Source organism: Hydra viridissima, unplaced genomic scaffold (assembly GCF_058129835.1).
Source record: "Hydra viridissima isolate aposymbiotic clone 2 unplaced genomic scaffold, HvirCarnegie_v1 scaffold_119, whole genome shotgun sequence".
Lineage (NCBI taxonomy): Eukaryota > Metazoa > Cnidaria > Hydrozoa > Anthoathecata > Hydridae > Hydra > Hydra viridissima.
Genome location: NW_028324385.1, coordinates 1 through 17,993, shown reverse-complemented (window position 1 = coordinate 17,993; position 17,993 = coordinate 1). Strand labels below are relative to the sequence as shown.

General features: G+C 29.3%; 1 protein-coding gene and 1 long non-coding RNA gene across 7 annotated transcripts; one reads left to right on the top strand and one right to left on the bottom strand.

Moving 5' to 3' along the window:
• The first annotated feature begins 314 nt into the window (after positions 1–314).
• Positions 315–15,868, top strand: LOC149875885 (uncharacterized). Its single transcript, XR_016448989.1, has 3 exons — positions 315–417; positions 11,403–11,471; positions 14,641–15,868. It is a non-coding gene; the product is annotated as an uncharacterized LOC149875885 (long non-coding RNA).
• On the bottom strand, positions 2,849–17,063 carry LOC149875884 (uncharacterized). 6 transcript variants are annotated; one of them, XM_090076076.1, is made up of 12 exons: positions 16,963–17,063; positions 13,410–13,718; positions 12,667–12,789; positions 7,934–8,224; positions 7,471–7,596; positions 6,469–6,777; positions 6,213–6,338; positions 5,834–6,133; positions 5,216–5,527; positions 5,012–5,134; positions 4,516–4,809; positions 2,849–3,198 (listed from the first exon to the last, which is right to left on the bottom strand). In XM_090076076.1, the coding sequence occupies exons 1-12, from the start codon at positions 17,024–17,026 to the stop codon at positions 2,915–2,917; spliced, it is 2,661 nt and encodes an 886-aa protein (XP_089932202.1). In that variant the 5' UTR covers positions 17,027–17,063; the 3' UTR covers positions 2,849–2,914. The 6 variants fall into 6 exon arrangements, with proteins under 6 accessions (XP_089932202.1, XP_089932204.1, XP_089932203.1 ...); XM_090076078.1 differs by lacking the exon at positions 16,963–17,063 and adding an exon at positions 13,830–14,393; XM_090076077.1 differs by lacking the exon at positions 7,934–8,224 and having other exon boundaries at positions 16,963–17,062.
• Between the last annotated feature and the right edge of the window lie 930 nt (positions 17,064–17,993).

Genomic DNA, 17,993 nt, shown 5'->3' with positions numbered 1-17,993 from the left:
ATCAATATAAGGCCTGGCCATAACAGAAGCTGAGATCATTGGTGTTATTCTTTTCACTAATAGATATAATAAAAAATCCTAAATAACTAAAATACTTATCAGTATTCTTGATATCGCTTTTATAACAAAAATGTTGACATAAACTTTTCGGAATTTACTCCGTTATAAAATGATTATATCGTTGATCATATAAATGTTATAAAAAAATTTTCTTACCTTAATATTGAGCTAATTAACAATAAATATTGGCTATAGTTTTTTAGGTTTAATTGGTTCCTTTTGAATGACTCTTATTTCAAGGAATTAGTTAGCACAATTGACAGAATGTTATTGTTGTTCTCATGTTGCTGTTGGAGTACAGAATCACCATGGTTAAAAAGGAAAAATGGCTCTTGTTTTCGTGACACCTGAGCGTGTGTAAGAATACACCTAAAAAATATTTTTTTCGCTTCTTAAAAAATAAGTTCATTTAAATGAAAGGAAACTGATATGATCTACGTTTTTTAAAAATGGAAAATTTTTTTATTTTGCGAAGTTATTTTTTGATTTTTGCTTTCTTTTTATCTGCAGCTTCATTACAATAGATTTGATTTAAATCATGCAATAAAGCTTACTCTATATCTTCTGTTAAAGCTTTATGTTCAAAATTTTTCTTTTAAGCAGAGTAAAGTAAACCTGTTTTACCATTTTCTAGTGTTATTTACTACCTTTCGTTTGACTTTTCTTAAAATTTAGTATAACCTGATTTATTTTTTTGGAAAACGTTTTATGCTCTTTGTGGTCACACTGCTAACCCTAACGGACTTCCCTAGTTGACTGATCTTATAGATCCTACAAGAATCCTATGGGTTGAGTTGCACAAGTCCCTGCAAGACCTATAAGCATCCTTTTGAAGGATCTTGTAGGATTTAAAGGAATTCTTATAGGATAAGGTAAGATCTAAAAGAATATTTTAAAAGATCTTGAAGGATCAAAATAGGATTCTCATAGGATGCTGTAGGCTATTTAATTTTAGATTCGTAATAGGTAAGTTTAAGTTGGAATTAATATTTTCTTATTGAAATAAAATTTCATTCTGTGTAAAATAAATTTTGCACATTAAAAACTAAATAAATAGTATAGCAGACATTGTTTTTTTTTAGTACGTGTACTAAACATGTACATGTACCAAACAAAATGTAAACGTTTTTATAGATTAAACAGGATATACCTTGTTATAACAAATGAAAATGAAATTTTTATAACGAAATTGTTAAAAAAGCGCGTTTCTTAATTTCTCCTTTAATTATCTGAGTGAAGTTAAGAAACGCGCTTTTTTTTCATTTGTGAAAAAAAGTATATTTTACAGAATTAACATTAACAAAACAACTTTTCTGTTTTTACTTACGATCTTACGAATCCTTTAGGATATCCTAAAGGATAATATAAGAATATTGCCATCCTACAAGACTTATAAGTTTTCTGTAAGATAGTCAACTAGGGTTTAAACTACTAGTTGAACTTGAAAAATTACAATTTTGGCGCTTGGATTAATCGTTACCAAAAAAAATCTTCTGATTGAAAATTTATGACTACGTAGATTTCTCAGGAAATTAAAAATTGCCTGCATCATCATCAAAACACATCTTATGACACGCTTTATGAAGTACATATTTCCGAACTCCTACTCATTCCTTCTTTTACAATCTTGAACTACTGCTAGAATCTTATTTTTCGAACAACAAAATCATTAACAAAAAAAAAATAATCGATAAAAAAAAAAAAAATTAAAATTCCCTTCGTCTCAGTTTAAATAGTAGTCGAGTTAATCTCGCTGGGTCCAAATAAATTGGAATTCATTAAGTTTTGAATAGTACTTCTGAACAAATTTTTTATTGAAATTCTTTACTTTCTAAACTTATATCAGAAGATATATACTTTTACTGTTAAATTTACTCAAAATTAAACAGTGAAAATATACACCTAGGTATATAAAAAAAAAAACTTTATATTTAAATATTTCTATGAATGATAATCTGAACATCGAATAAATGCAGTCACTCTGGTAATTTCTATGAATGATAATCTGAACATCGAATAAATGCAGTCACTCTGGTCATTTCTTTTCCCGCCAGTTTTCTTTACGGACATACCTTTGATACCGGAGTAGGAAAATGAAACCAATTGAAACAAAATGTATGAATCCAGTTTGGAGTACGGTAATAAACTCTTTAAAACAATTTTTGTTTTCCGAAAACATAAATGATTTTTTGACTCACATTTTTAAAAATTCATTAACTTGATATAAAATAAGTAGTTTTTAATTATCGGATTTATTTTCATTTTGCATATTGTTAAGCTTCCGACAAAGATGGTATTGAGTACCCGTTTAGATATAATAAAACATGTATGAAGTCATTGCTTGAAAAGTGTAGCGACACTTAAATATGGAGGTTTAATTATTGAATCCATTTTACATATTAGTGTATCAATACCACTGACTTTCGCCGGTAAGCTAAGTTAGTTTAAACCTGAAGATTAAATTGTCACTCGTAATATGTTGAGCATTTTTCAGTCATATTTTTGTTCCTATCATAAAGTTTTGTATTAAACTCGGTCAATTTTACAAGTTTATGATAAACTTACTAAGCTTTTCACACGACTAATAACCTATTACCTTAATTTAAACAATTCCTTTTCTTTCATAAGGCCACTATAACATTATGGAACCATAGAGCACGTTTCTAAAACTTTTATCGAATCTTTGCAAATTAAATACTACTTACATAGTAAAAATTAAATACTACTTACATAGTAGACAATAAAAAGTTCCTTTTAAGGATAATTTAGAAAAAAAAAAAAAAAAAAGAAAAGAAAAGAAATGCTATTTCTTTAATAAATAATTTTCTCAAACGTACATTTGACACAAGTTTCACTAAGACAACTCAATAATATCACCGTCTTCGTTATTTACGACTCCTTTTTTAGAAGACAGTGATCTTCTGTAAAGCAAAGTACCTCCAACTCCTACAAGACTAGCTATTACAAAGAATCCAAAACTTAGACCCGCTTTCTGAGCTGAATTCCATCCAGACTTCATATTATCAAAACTACCAAAATAACTAAAGGTTAAATTTTCGTGTTGCATCGTAAAGTTTGATGCACTTGTAATGTTTTGTACAGGTATTGCCACACTTATTGCATATATTGTAGCTGCACCTAAAAAAAATGAGAAAAAAATATTCGCTGACAAGATATAAAAGATTTTTTTAAATCTTGAAACTTAATATATGACAAATAGAACGAATTCGAAAAGTGCTTACAAAATATTTTTGTCGGTTGGCGGAGCAAAACGAAACAGTTAAAAATAAACACTTCTCTTATTCCGTAATATGAATAAAAAAAGGAAGAATCAACAATAGTGTAAGTTATATATAATTTGTATACATGCTTGTTAAAAACAAGTTGCATTTTATTAAATGTTCGAGAATGCGAGAGTTTGTATAAAAGTAAAAAGTGTTCAAATCGATAAGAGAAAATGACGAGAAAAAAAAAAGTGTATCATATTATACACAAAAACCTACCCTTGATTTTTCTTTGATTCTCCCTTGATTTAGGAAATATCTGCGGATATATATAAAAAGATCGGTTGAGAAAATCTAGCAGAGATACTTTTTCGAGATTTTTATGAGCAGAGATCTTTAGAGAGAACTTTAGGGGAAGATTTTATGAGAAAATCTAAAAGAATTTCGGGAGAGACTTTTAAGAGAAAATCAAAAAGAGGTTTTTATTTGAAGATTTTTAAGGAAGAATTGGTAAGAGGTTTTTTTTTTGAAATTTTTAAAAAGAGATTTTTCAGAAAAGAGAAAAAGTTGATTAGTTAATTAAAAAGTGAGAAAAGTTTTAAAATAGAAAGACATTTTAGCCAAATGAGTCCAAAGATAAGAGAAAATTTTGAGTGACTATTAATCACATATTATCTGTTTTAATATAATATCTGTATTTATAAATATTCAGAAAAAAATCCGAGTTAAATATTTGAGAGCATTAAGTAAAACGAGAAGAACCATTAAAAAATATTATCATTTCATTTAGTTTTCGATTGAGGAATAACTATGTTGTTATTAAATAAATTAAGATTTTGTTTTTCAGCCTTACGTAACTCAAAAATGTTAGAAGTCTAAGAGTCTAACGTTACACGAACTGTATACAAACACGCACCCAAACAAGACTGAGGGCAACCCAAAACCCAAAAACCCTAAAGTAACAAAACAAAACAAACACAATCTCAAAAGACTATACACCATCAACCGCGCTATTTATATAAGGAATCTCCACCTTCACACGTCTCCACGCTAAACAAACAATTGCGCATGTAATCATCGCACTCAATAACAAAATTCTACGCTCTCAAAATATGAGAAAAGTCCTGTCAAAAACTTCCGCATTTTTCGTAAAAATAGTAAATTTCGTTACGTTTCGTTTTGTTAAGATGCTTCACGCAAACGATTACATCCGATATGATTCTATACTTACATCCTGTGGTCGTCAAGTTCAATAGGATGGACCATTTACTGTATCCAGAAAGATTCCTTGAACGCACTCGGAAAGAATAAAATGTCGCAGAACTTAAGTTGTTGAACGAAACAAGAATGGGTGGATAATACGCTTTCAACTCTTGGTAGACAGTTTTAACGTCATTGTTAACTAGATTCTCCACTTCGTACGACAAGACTCTTTCTTGCGGTTGAATGATTGCGTCAAACTGAACTGTAACAGAACTATCGTTTTTCTCACTCATTTTGAAGCCAGTTATTTCAGAAGGAAGACCTATATAAAAAAATAATATAATAAAATATAAAAACCTAATGCCTCTTTAAACTTTTCTACAAATTCTTTGAGCCAATGTGAGTTGGCATTAAAATCGGTGACACGCGGGTTTGTTGCGACATTCTGCGCTGTACTTGACACGTAAAAATATAACATTTTAAAAACATTTCAGCGCAAAACGTAAAGTAGAAGGTTTCCTCACTGCAGTTGGCGTCGATTTTCTCGTCGCTACCGTCCACACAATCTACAATGTTGTTGCAGCAAAGACTTAACAGGACACACCCAGGAGAAGAAGTGCAGGCAAAATATTGAGGGGGACAGGAGTCTAAAAAGAATTTCGAAACGATGAGCTTACACTTTATGCAAATCAAACGATGTCTGACGACGTGCAGTTACAAACAAATACCTTTTTGCAATGTTTTGAATGCAGAAGAGGAAGCCAGAGAAGCGTTTGTTTCATCGTTTTCGTTGTATACGAAAATGGTGTACTGATACAAAAAATTGGGCGTCAGCCCACTAAAGCTAATATTAGCGTTCGTTGTTCTCGAAGAAAGGTTTTCACACGGAATGTTCAAGCTGCAAAGGAGCACACGATAGTATACCGCTTTGTTCCTCCCAAGGTTCAAAGGTGGTTTCCAAAACACCATGAAGCTGGTCGACTCCATATACTCCACCGGCTTTGCACTGTATTCTTGCACTGGACCAATTAACTCCACATCTAAAGGAGAATTCGAAGCAATTTTACAGCTCATTTGTAAATTCACATTGAGGTCATGTAACAGACAATAAATACCAATTATTATTCAAATTAACATTGTTTTCATGTAACATACAATAAATATCAACAGCATCAGTAAACAACTTCTTGCAGCATTTTTTTCATACTAACTAAACATTTTTCTTGTTAACAAAATTTTGTATTTTGGCTCACAAAAAACTTGTTGATACTTTTACAGTATAAAACAATCCAAGGAAAAATAACGACGAATTATCTTTCATCTGCAAAAAAAAAAAAAAAACTCACCAACTCTAACTGTTGTAATATTCAAAGAGTCTGACCATGGCCCAAATCCTGACGGGTTAATAGCTCTTACTCTGACAAAAAACATTTGGTTAGGACTAACACCAATGAATGTTGCATTAAGACTTTTGGTTGATGGAGCAAGCTGAGAAACATTAATAGCTTGGCTGCTAAAGCCAACAATTTCAACTTCATAACTCTGTATGCGCTCTTTTGGTGACTCAATGAGATTCCAAGTAACTTTTAATACCAAAGGAGTCTCTTCAACAAATGTTCCAATGGAAGGCTTGGAAACAGGAAGAGCTAAATCAATAAGCATAAAGTTTCTAACATATTGGCTCTTAGTTTCAAACCAATTTAACAGATTGATTGGTTAACTTACAGCACATAGCAGAACTAGTTTCATCTGATTCATCTTCACAATCAAATACACCATCACACAAACTAGCTTTTAACACACACCCTTTGTCTTTAACACAAGTAAAGTAAAGATCAGAATTGCATGTATCTAAACAAGTAACAAGACATACAAAAATTACATCATTTTGCATCCTCTTCTTAAATCTCATTAGATTGTAAAGTTTTCTCTAACCAATGTAGGAAAAATATTGTATAAATAATAAAAGTAAATCTCTTACTTTTTAGAAGAGTCTTAAAAGTGTCATTATTAGCATCACCAGAAATCATCTTGGAATCAAAAGGAGTGATGGTGTACATATATGAGGTGTTGGGTAACAAATTTTCAACAACAGCAAAAAGATCTCTAGTTAAGGTTGTATTTTTACAAGTTTGTGGTAAATTAAGTTCACAATATGTAACCAGGTACTTGAAATCCAATACATTATCCCCGTTGTCATTGATCGGAGCTTTCCAACTGAATTTGACAGACGAGCTTTCAAAATAGAGAACTGGCACAGCAGTCATGCTTCTAACCACACCAATGTGTACTAAAATTAAGAGTAAAAAAACATTCTGTAATAAATATATGAACTAATATTTTGTACTTAACTATAACAACAATTAGAATAACTTCTAATTGTAGTTATTGTTAAATGCAAAATATTAGTTAATTTCTAATATTACTACTAATAATTATAATAATAGTAGTTACCATATAACAATACTATTAAATATATTATATGTTATATGCTTTTTTTTTTAACATAAATTTATGACCAAGGACCAGGTCCTGCTGAATTGTGAGCTTGTGCTCTGAAGGAATATTGTTTGTTTTATAATAAAACCATTAAATATAAAATTCAAAGTAGGTGTATTTAAAGAAGATATATTTAAAGAAGATGCATTCAAAGAAGATGCATTTGAAAAAATGAAACAGCATTTTCCAATCATGGGGATTGTGTTAAAATTTTCCATGATGTAGCAAATGATTCTTTGAGGAAGATCATTAAGAACATTTACAGCTACTACAAGACTTTTATCATCGACATGTGTTATCCATGCAAATGTAGCTGTTGTAGTTGGTAAAGCAGGGCATATCATCAGTTCTTAATGATAAATACTTGAAAATCAAAAAAATATGATATAAGAAAAAGTATATACATCTATCAACAACTGCTTTTTAACCAATATAATTTTTATGTAATAGATATATTTAAGTAAAATTAAATTAAAAATCATACTGCACATTGCAGCAGCAGTTTCATCAGATTGATCAGCACAATCAAAACTACCATCACACATTTTCTCTATAAGCACACATCTTTTATCTTGAACACATGTGAACTGTGTTTGAGAATTACAAGCAGCTAAAAAAACAAACAACAATAACAACAAGTTTGTCAGAGACTTGGGAAACAGAGTATTAGCATAGCAAGAGCCTTCAGTATGAGTAAACTTTTGAATGCTGTTCTAAAAACTAAAGTTTCAAAAACAGTATTCCAACACTTTGATTTCAGTAGAATAGCAAAATCTTCTAAAAAATTCTACTGTTCTACTAATCTAATGTCACAGTCGGATTGCTGCTCATCCGAATTACACTTATAAATTACAATTTAGTTACATAAATGTTCTAGATAAAATAGTCATTATGTTCATAAAGAGTCACTTTAGATTATGCTAATTTTTTTTTAAATTTATCTTTACTTGTGTAAGCAATAACATCATTTGACCATGGTCCAGAACCACTAGGATTAATAGCTCTTACTCGAAATGTATAGGTAGTGTTTGGAATAAGTCCTGAAAAATCAGCACTTTTTGCTCCATTTTGACCAAAACTTTGTTCAACATATTGAGATAATTGAGATTCTATCAACTGACATTGGTAATTTGTTAAACGGTCTTTTGGAGCATCATTAATAGCATTCCACTCAAGTGTAATACTGTAGAGAGTTGCAAATTTTACATGCAAATTTGTTGGAATGCTCACAGGAACAGCTACAAATAAATAAATGAGAAACTAAAGAGTCAAGTTTAACATTGAACTTTTTACAAAAATACTTTAAAATGTCTTTTCATCAAAACATTACATTTTAAATACTTATCTTTAAAAATCATAGAAAAACAGAAACATTTACAAAAAAACTTTGGTTTCAAAAGCATAGTCTGAAGAACTATGTGGAAGAACTTTTGACATTAACACATTTTGAGGTGGTTTTCATTTGATGTCCTTCCCTGTAAAAAATTTAATCTTTGGGCTGTCCTTTGTATGATAATGTACCTTAACATCTCAACTCTTCTAAAGGTAAAGGAAACTTCTTAATTGCCTGTCTGAAGCCTATCAGAAATGACTTATCAATAACCTTATTCTCTTCCCAATAACCTTACAGTTTTAGTTACAAAGACACTCATCATTATTTTAATGTTCCACCTTCAGTTGCACAGAGTGAGTGATAGGGAGAGACACATTGCAGATAGAATTATATAAAGAAACAAAACAATTCACACTAGTTAATATTGTGTAATACTTTAGTAGAGTATAAAGATTCTTTCCTAAAGCTATGTAAATTGTGAACATTTTCTTGATTCTAACAAAATTATATAAAACAAAAGATTGGCTTCTAAATGAGCAGTAATTGTGTTGATCAACTTCTTTTTAGGAGTTCCTATGGAAATTTCATATGTAAAAATGAAGTGCCAGGGGCTTACCTTGATCCCTGAAAGACATCTTAAAATATATTTCTAATCCTTACATATCATCACATGCCTTCAAGGAATACTTGTTCAATCTTTTCTTGATAAATTATCCTCAGAAGTAGCAAAATACATTTGTTGAGTGCAACCTTGATGACATTTAATTTGATAGTCTTATGCACCTACTATTCACTATATCCCTGCTCAGCAATAAAACACTGAAATTTTGGTTTAAAATACCAATACTTATATAGCCATTTAGGGATTGTGGGACATTTTCAAAAAATTCTGAAAGATCATTGGAAACTTCTGGAATTTTCTAAAAGCTTTTGGAGAGTTTTTAAAGGTCTAAAATAATTTGGAAGTTTACTTAGCACTGCATGTAAATTATAAGCATTTTATAAAATAGACAAATGTCTTGTACTGACTACAAAACCAAAATATTTTGAACAGTAAGTGATAACAACCATGATCTTGATGATATAGATGGAGAAGTTGCATTCTCTGAACCTATTGCTTAATTGAAGCCCTTAACAAGCATAATTTTATGAACATGGTCTCAAGAGAGAATTAAATATATATATATATATATATATATATATATATATATATATATATATATATATATATATATATATATATATATATATATATACATATATATATATATATATACATATATATATATACATATATATATACATATATATATAAGGGCAATTCCACGCAAGTGACAGTCATAACATTTAATGCTCTTTTAGCGATTAAAAATTAACCAAGAATGCTATTTACATGAAAATTTCTAGAAATCTTAAATACTATTGTATAATTTAGTATGCAAAAGTTAAATCATTCAAGTGTTAAACTTATTTGAAAAATCAACTTAATGTAGCATGACGGTCATAACGCTTACTTTTTGACAAATCTAAACAAACAAACTTTGTCAATCTTTATGCAGCCATCTACACAGTGAAAAAAAAAATCCTTTGCTCTGTTCTTTAACTCCACATTGAACTTACAATATCGTGAGTTTCATAGTTTTTGCTTAAAGTTTTCTGAAAATTCTATTAAGTTTTATGTCGTGATGGTCGTAACAAAAGAGCCAAAAATAAAAAACAGCAAATAATGCAATGAATGACAATAAAAGATGAATGATTATAAAAACCTATTAAATTATGTTAAAAAATATGAATTTTATAACATTATCAAAGTTATCCATGATGTTTCTTCAATACTGGGATCGTTTTATTTGGAGTAGGCAACAAACGCTTAATGCTATTTATGCTCCCTGTTTTTTTTGTTTTCTTAGCTCTATTTAATACAACTCAATATCTAGAAGTATGTACTTTCATATGTCTCACAAATGTTTTGATTTTAAAAAAATATCTTAGAATAGTAAATTTTTTTTACTAATATATAAATTTTAAAATTGTTCCGCAACCCAATTATAAAATATTAGAGAATTTAGAAACCAAAAACTTTTCATTTTTTACTTACCAGAAATGCATTTTGGTAATATTTGTAACAGCTTTCACTTCTTCTATTTTATCACCTATTAAGGCCCATTTTAGATTAATATCATCTGTGTTGATAAGTCTAACATAAGTTTTGCACCCATTTGATGCTAAGAGAAAGTCTTTAGCGTTTAAGATGACCACTTCACGAGATTTTATGCTGTTCCAAACAAATCGCATTAATGACCCTCCTACTCCATCAACTGTTTCTTTACGGTGAGAAGTAGCAAAAAAGTTTCATTCTATACTTTGAAAATGATATTTCACAGACAAATGTTGTATGAATTTGGCCATGTATCTATTTTTGAATTGAGTGCATGGACCATCACTCCATAATATAACTTTTTTTTATATAATCAATGCCATAGAGGTTAAATATTTCACTTAAATATGTAGTAGTTTTACATATTGTTACAACTGATTTTGGCTCTAATTGGTAACAAAAGATAAGAACTGTAAGCAAGGTAATAGTTGACTGCAACCAATAAGCAGCTTGAACAGCATCCTGATAACCACATGTATAGTTTTGTGAATAATCAAAGTGTATCAAAATTTGGTCTGGTTCGAGATTTTCTTTTTGACTGCAATATTGCTCAGACTGGTGCTTTTTAGTGAGATGATGCTCAGTAAACTCTAGTAAATTGTCGCGGAAATCTTTAAAAATACCTTTTTATGTTTTTTTTTTATGTTGACTGAGTACACAGCGCTGATCTTCTTTAATCCACCAACTATAGGTGATTAAGGTATTCATGTCTCTGTTTTCAGGAAAAGAAACTCTCAATAGTTTACTATTATAGTTTTATTAGTTACTCATAGTTTCAAAAAAAACTTTAACAAGTTTAGTAGTAAGATGAATAAACAAACTGCAAATTAAACAATAAACAAAACTGGTTTATATTATAGCTTGGTTTAAATGATATAAATCGTTTGAAATGAATTAAATTGTTTATGGTTAATTTTTTTTTAAGTCAAGAAGCCACGATGGGAAAACAAACATGTCGTGATGGTCGTAAAGTAATTAGTAACATGCTGAAATGGTAATCTAAAACACTTTAATGTTTTTTTTTTTAAATGATGATATAATATGTATAAGTATCTTTACTTTTACCATGGTTCTAGTTTGATACGAAGCATAGAAAAAACTTTCCAACTTTATTTTGTGACGGTTGTAACGTCTTGTTTTCATTAATATGCTCTTCTTATAGACCTAGTTAGAGTTCATTTTTATAAAAAATATTATGCATAATGTTTAATTTTGCCTTTTAGTCAAACTTAGAAGTAAAAGTTATTTAAAAAAACAATACTGAAACTTTTTTCAACGCTTCACAACATGACTATATATAAACATCAAAAAATGCTCATATAACTTTAAAAGTATGTTATAGAATGATAAAATGATTTTTTTAATAAATTTTTTTCTTAATAGTATTCTTAAATAGTTGGAAAATAAATTTAATCAAGTTATTATGTCGCCGTGAAATTTATATATATATATATATATATATATATATATATATATATATATATATATATATATATATATATATATATATATATATATATATATTTGCCAACATTTTATCTGTTTCAGCTGTAGAAGCCTTTTACACTGTACTGATAGTAAGCAAATAGTCATCTGAATCTTTAATGATAGTCATGGTAACAGTTATTTAATTCTGTCTTAAAAGTAGTTTTATTCCTTTTTTAATTTTAAATAAGTTTCCTTAAGAATACTTTTTCTCTATGGAACATTTGCTTCAACTTTGCTGTATTTCTTTCAATTACTATGATAAGAGAATATAAAGAACAATAAGTAAACATTTAGGGTACTTTGTGGACTGTCCTACTAAATCTATATACATATGCTACTAAATAATTTTTGTGTTTGTATATAATTAGCCATATTATGATTAATGGTCCATTCTTTTAATAAACTAACTATTAAAATAAATTTTTAAAAACACATTCTTCCTTGATAATTTATCGTAATAGTTAAAATATTAATATATTTTGAAAAATATTTTTTATAAATTTGAAATAATTATTTCATAATTCCAATTGCTAAGTAATAAACAATTTTAAAACTATTAAAGAGTAAAAATCCTGCCAAATTTTTTATTCTTAACCTCATATGTAATATAGAAATGATAGAAATCAGAACCAAAGGTATACTTTTAAAGAATATATTATACAAAGAATAAAGCATAAAAATTACTCAATAACTATGCTCACCACAACCAGCCTCAATTTTTTCATCAGAATTATCTGAGCAATCCTGAAGCAAATTGCAAGTTCGATTTTTAAAAACACACTGAGGAATGACAACACATGAAAAGTAATCTTCTGTGCATGTTGCTAAAATAATAGATTTTACAGAAGTATGGTGTGTACAAACAAAACCAATGTGTAAATTTTTGCTATATTTACTAACATTAGACAGTCAATCTTAACCATATTGTTGAGATTGACTTTCCCATGAGATTGCAATTACTTTAACAGATTGGATTATCCAGCTCTTTTAAATAAAAATATTGATAAAAATTTATAACAAATAATGGTTTTATAATGTAATGGTAAGAAAAATTTAACTAGATATTACTGTTATTTTTATTAAAGTCATTTTTTAAGTTAAGCTTATTTAAGTCAGTTCTTACACCAGTTACACAAATTTATTCTAAATGAAAAAAAAAATTCAATTATTTCACTTTCAAAAATAATGGGGTACAAAATTGAGCTAAGATTGAGTACTGTTAAAAACCTGGTGATTAGATTGGTTACTGTTAAAAACCTGAAAAATGAATGATTTGAGTAATATCTAAATTTTATTTAACTTTAAGTTGATGAAAAAGAAAATTCAAATTGTTATATTGTAAGAAAAATAATTATTTTCCAAAACTAATACTGTTTACACATTGCACATGATGCATAAATGAATTTTAACTTTGTAGTCTAAATTCTTTTATGCTTCAACTCACCTATTTCTGATGTTTTAAATATATTTGTAATATGTTGCACCAAATTCATATGAGAATCGAAAACATAAATTGTGTACTGGTAAAGGTTGGCAGCCTTCAAATTTGTAAGAGTTACAGAGAGCTCTGAAAACAATGTAGTATTTACACATGTTTTAAGTTTATTCAATTCACAATAAGAAATAAGGTACTGGCAGATAGGCAGATTTTGATCTTTTGTAAGTTGTGGAGGTGACCAAGATATTTTAATTGAAGTCGTTTCAAAGTATTTGACTGGAAGGGTTGTTACATTGAATACTTCACCAATCAAGCCTAGAAAACAATTTAAAAAAAAAAAATGAAAACAAAAAAAAAAATTCTTTTAACAAAATCAGAAACTTTATCCAAGATATTTAATTCAACAATTAATATGGCATTACTTACATTAGTACCGAACATTTTTAGAAGCTGTTTCCAAAGAGATCTGTCTACTCATTATTTATTCCTTACATACTTTATTAAGTGCTCAATCATTAAAACAATAGCGCTGTCATGGTTTAGCATTCTCACAAGACAGATATTGATATTAATACATTTACATATAATACATATTTATAGCTGATCAATAACTTAATATTTGATCAAATAACAGAATTTCAAACTGTTTGCAAAGCGATAAAGTATTTGGAATTTTGTGCGTTTATTCGACGTTTGGCAATTTATGTTTTGTTTTGCAAAATTTGGGTAACCTTATACCATTCCAATGGCTTTCTTTCAATAGGAGTATTCAATTGAGAACCTGATATAATAGGTTTGATGCATTATTATTGCGGGTTAGTTCGCGCCTTTTTTTCATAGAAAAATTTGGTATTTTACTGCAGTGTGACCTAACAGAGCCCTATGCTGTAAGAAAGTCCTAGTAAAACAAACTATAAATTTTGTACATTAAGGAAATATGGAGTCCTGCAGTTTAGCCGCGTAAAAAATTTCATTATTTAATATATAGCGCTCTCGTTTGTGAGACTTAAAAGTTCTTAAAATAGTTTTAAAAACCAAAGTAGATAAATTTCAAAGCAGTTATTTGCTTGTTTTTTTTTTAAATACGTTTTTGTTTAGTATCTTTATTATTTGTTTTTGTTGTTAACATGTAACTATTTTACCATTTACATTGTTACTATTTATTGTGTTGAATAACTTTGAGAAAGGTTGGAAGGTGGTTGAGTCGTTTTGTAATCTCAACAAACTTTTTGTTAAGGAAACATGAGCAAAAGACTAGTTGAAAGATGATTTAAAAGGTTCAAAATGGATACAATAGAACTTGAAGATGAAGAAGGAAGATAACGACCATTGGGTTTTGACAACCAAGTTCTTCAGCGGCCTTGGAAGAGGACAAAAGCCTGAAAACACGAAACCAGCCCACAATTTCAATGTCAACCATTGTTTCACGATTGTTCGTTGATTCACGATTGTTCGTTGTTTTAAAAAGCTCGGAAAGGTTTGAAAATTGGTTCGATGGGTTCCTCATGAACTCTCTAACAACAACGAAGTCGGACGACTCCACATTTTTACCGATTTGTTGCAAAATGAGAAAGCTCTGTTTTTTTTATAAAGTTATTAAAAAATTAGAAGTTTAATATTCAAAAGAAAAGTTAAAAATTAGAAATTTCACTTTCACTCGGCGGAAAAATTACTTTTACGAAAGTTTATTGTAAGTGGCTAACTTGTCCATTTTTTATTGCAGAGTTTTTTGTGCCTCCTGTCGACATTTTTAACAATTTGTCGAAAGGCTAACTATTTTGGGAGACGCCTGCCAACGGCTGCGGAAGAAAAGTGGAGGCGAGAAGATTTTCGCTCTTTATCAATAGCAGCTAATGCTACGTTCGTGTTGCAGAAAGATAGGGTTGGCGATTAAATCTCATGATGAGGATTTGTAAATTGACTCTCTCGGTCATATGGTTAGATAGCACTAGATTGTTTTCTTTGGGGCTAGGTAAAACCAAAAGTCTGTGTTTTCAGTTTACAAACTTTGTATCATTTGCATATATCCGCAAATGTTGGACAGGATCATCAAAAATAAGTGCGCCAGTGTAAATAAAGCTACGGCACATTTCAACACTATCTTGTTCCAAACATAACAGAATTATACAAGCTTTAAAATATAGCGAAAACTACATTGAAGTGAAACCGTTTCAAGCTTGAATTCCTTCAAACAAGATCTTGATTTGAACAACTTCAAATAACAACATCGATGATATAGGACTTAAAGTGGACGTCAACTTGTGGCTTCCGAATTCAACTTAGTTGGTACATTGACGCTAGTGCCCGGATGGTGGGTGAAAAAGGTTAACAAAAGGTCTGAATTAGGAAGTTAAATTCTGTACTTTAAAACAAAACTAAGTAGAATACGGTACGGTACTTGTAAAGGTTCAGCCCCAGGCTCTCAGCTTTAAATTTTTATTAACTTCTGACTATGAATCATGCATAATAACTAAAAATGTATTTTATTTGTTTTTTATTTCATATAGGGAACTTGCTAATAACAAAGCAACTGTAGAGACTGATTAGGACTTAACTAATCACTAAATTAATACTCTGGAATCTTCAAAACTAATCTTCTTGTCTCAAAGTGATGCTTAATTTTCATGACTCTGTCAATTTTACTTTTTGAAAGAATTGTTACGCGATAGGAATCTCAAATAAGTATTTAAATAGCCATCGGAATGGAGGAAAACTGGTCGAATATGTCATCTAGTTTGAATAAGTAATTTCCTTAAAATTTTTTGTAAGTTCCAACAAAATTGTGAAAAATTTTGTTCGCAATCAGTGCTGGCCCTAAACCAGTTTGTTCCACTCCTTCCCCCTCCCTCCGCCCAAAAAAAGTCAATGAGGTCTGTATGCTGTGTGTAAAGTTTTCTTCAACCTAGAATTTAGAATAACTACAATTCTATAAAATGATGTTCTTCACGCGGACTGTATGATAATGAAACCCTTTGTGTTTGAAAATTTTGCGTTGAAAATTATATAATATAACTATATAGATATAAAAAAAAAAAAAAAACAACAAACAAACGAAAATTTGAATTTATATAATAATTTAATTAAAAGGGGACCGGTTTGACTATATAATTATGTCACTGACAATGTTCGTAATTATTTCGCTTTTGGTCAATTGGTAATTTGATAATAGGCCGGGTGAATAAAAATGAGCAATTGCTTTTACTCAGTAATTGGTCAGCTTTACGTGAATAAAAACTTCAACCACTTTTTTTAAGTTTTTATTCACGTAAAATTGAGCAATTACTGAGTAAATTGCTTACATTTACATGAATAAAACTATCAGAAAAACTGCTGAAGTTTTTGTTCACGTAAAGCTGACCAATTACTGAGTAAAAGCAATTGCTCATTCCAACAGTATGAAAAGATTTTTTATGAAGAAAGCTTTTTAAATAAAGGTACCTAAAGATATAGGTCTTCTTAAAGTTGCAAAAATGGAAAATTCAATTTTAAAGATTAAAAGAACATTTAAGGGAACAGTTAAAAGAAAATAACGGAAATAATAAAAAAGATTAAAACTCACCGAAAGTTGTGCGCAAAAAGAACCATTTAACGAAAATGGATGCAAGGATACATTTACACTTCATAATTTCCTTGTTAAACTAAAAATGAAAGCAATGTGGATTTATGACGAAATATTCGCAAAACTCAGTGGTTCCGTTGTTCTTTTTCCTTAGTGGAACTCGTTAGTTGAGTTTTAAAATATATAATGGTCAGTAAGAACTTTCTTGTGCTTTTAATCAAATTATTGATATTTATTTTATGTGTCTAATGTGTCTGTATTTATTTACGGCTCTCAAATTTACTCGCCATAGTTTAATCAATCTGTTTATAACAGCTGCAAAAAGGGAACAACACTGAGTTAAAAAAAACATTAACAGTATTACCACCCTAACAACCGGTAACATTTTACATTACCACTCTATCACGCAGTATAACATCAAATAAATGAACAGTAAATACAAAATACCAACATGATATAATCTATAAAAAGAGAGTTTTTAAGTCCAATAGTTTAAAAAAAGCCAAATAATGCTCATTTAAAAGGCATCACAAAGTGATCTGAGTTTTTTAGGTTGAATGTTTAGTTAAATGACAAAATTGCCCTTGTTATGTAACATAGATTATCAGAATGACAGAAATGTCGTGCAATTTAATTACCCATTAGTAATTACTTTAATTAGCAGACAACCGTCTATCGGCTATGTTTTTCGATTTAAATGGTTTTTCGGCGATTGTAACAGAAAAGACCTTTTTTAGGCTCTAAGAGATTCATAACCGATAATGGGACAGAAAAAACTCTCGAGCGATTTCAGTGATAAAACCGAAAGTTTAATTTAAAAGATATTTTTAAAAAAAGCCGAAATGTCGCAACATCCATTTTAAATCATAAAAAAATAATCATAAAAAAAAAAAAAAAAAAAATACTAAGATTAAAGAGAATTTTATTTGATGCTGATAAAAATTTACAAGGGTAATTAAAATTCTTTTAAAATGTATTGAACGCATCGTCTTCATCTAGCCTTGGACGAATCATCCTTTTGTTGTTCCGGT

Coding starts and splice junctions, on each gene's coding strand:
- LOC149875884 (XM_090076076.1), bottom strand. CDS start 17,026: ATGAAGTGTAAATGTATCCTTGCATCCATTTTCGTTAAATGGTTCTTT. Junction 13,719..16,962: donor CTTTTTGCGCACAACTTTCG/GTGAGTTTTAAT, acceptor ATTGTTTTCTAG/GCTTGATTGGTGAAGTATTC. Junction 7,597..7,933: donor TGATGTTATTGCTTACACAA/GTAAAGATAAAT, acceptor TTGTTTTTTTAG/CTGCTTGTAATTCTCAAACA.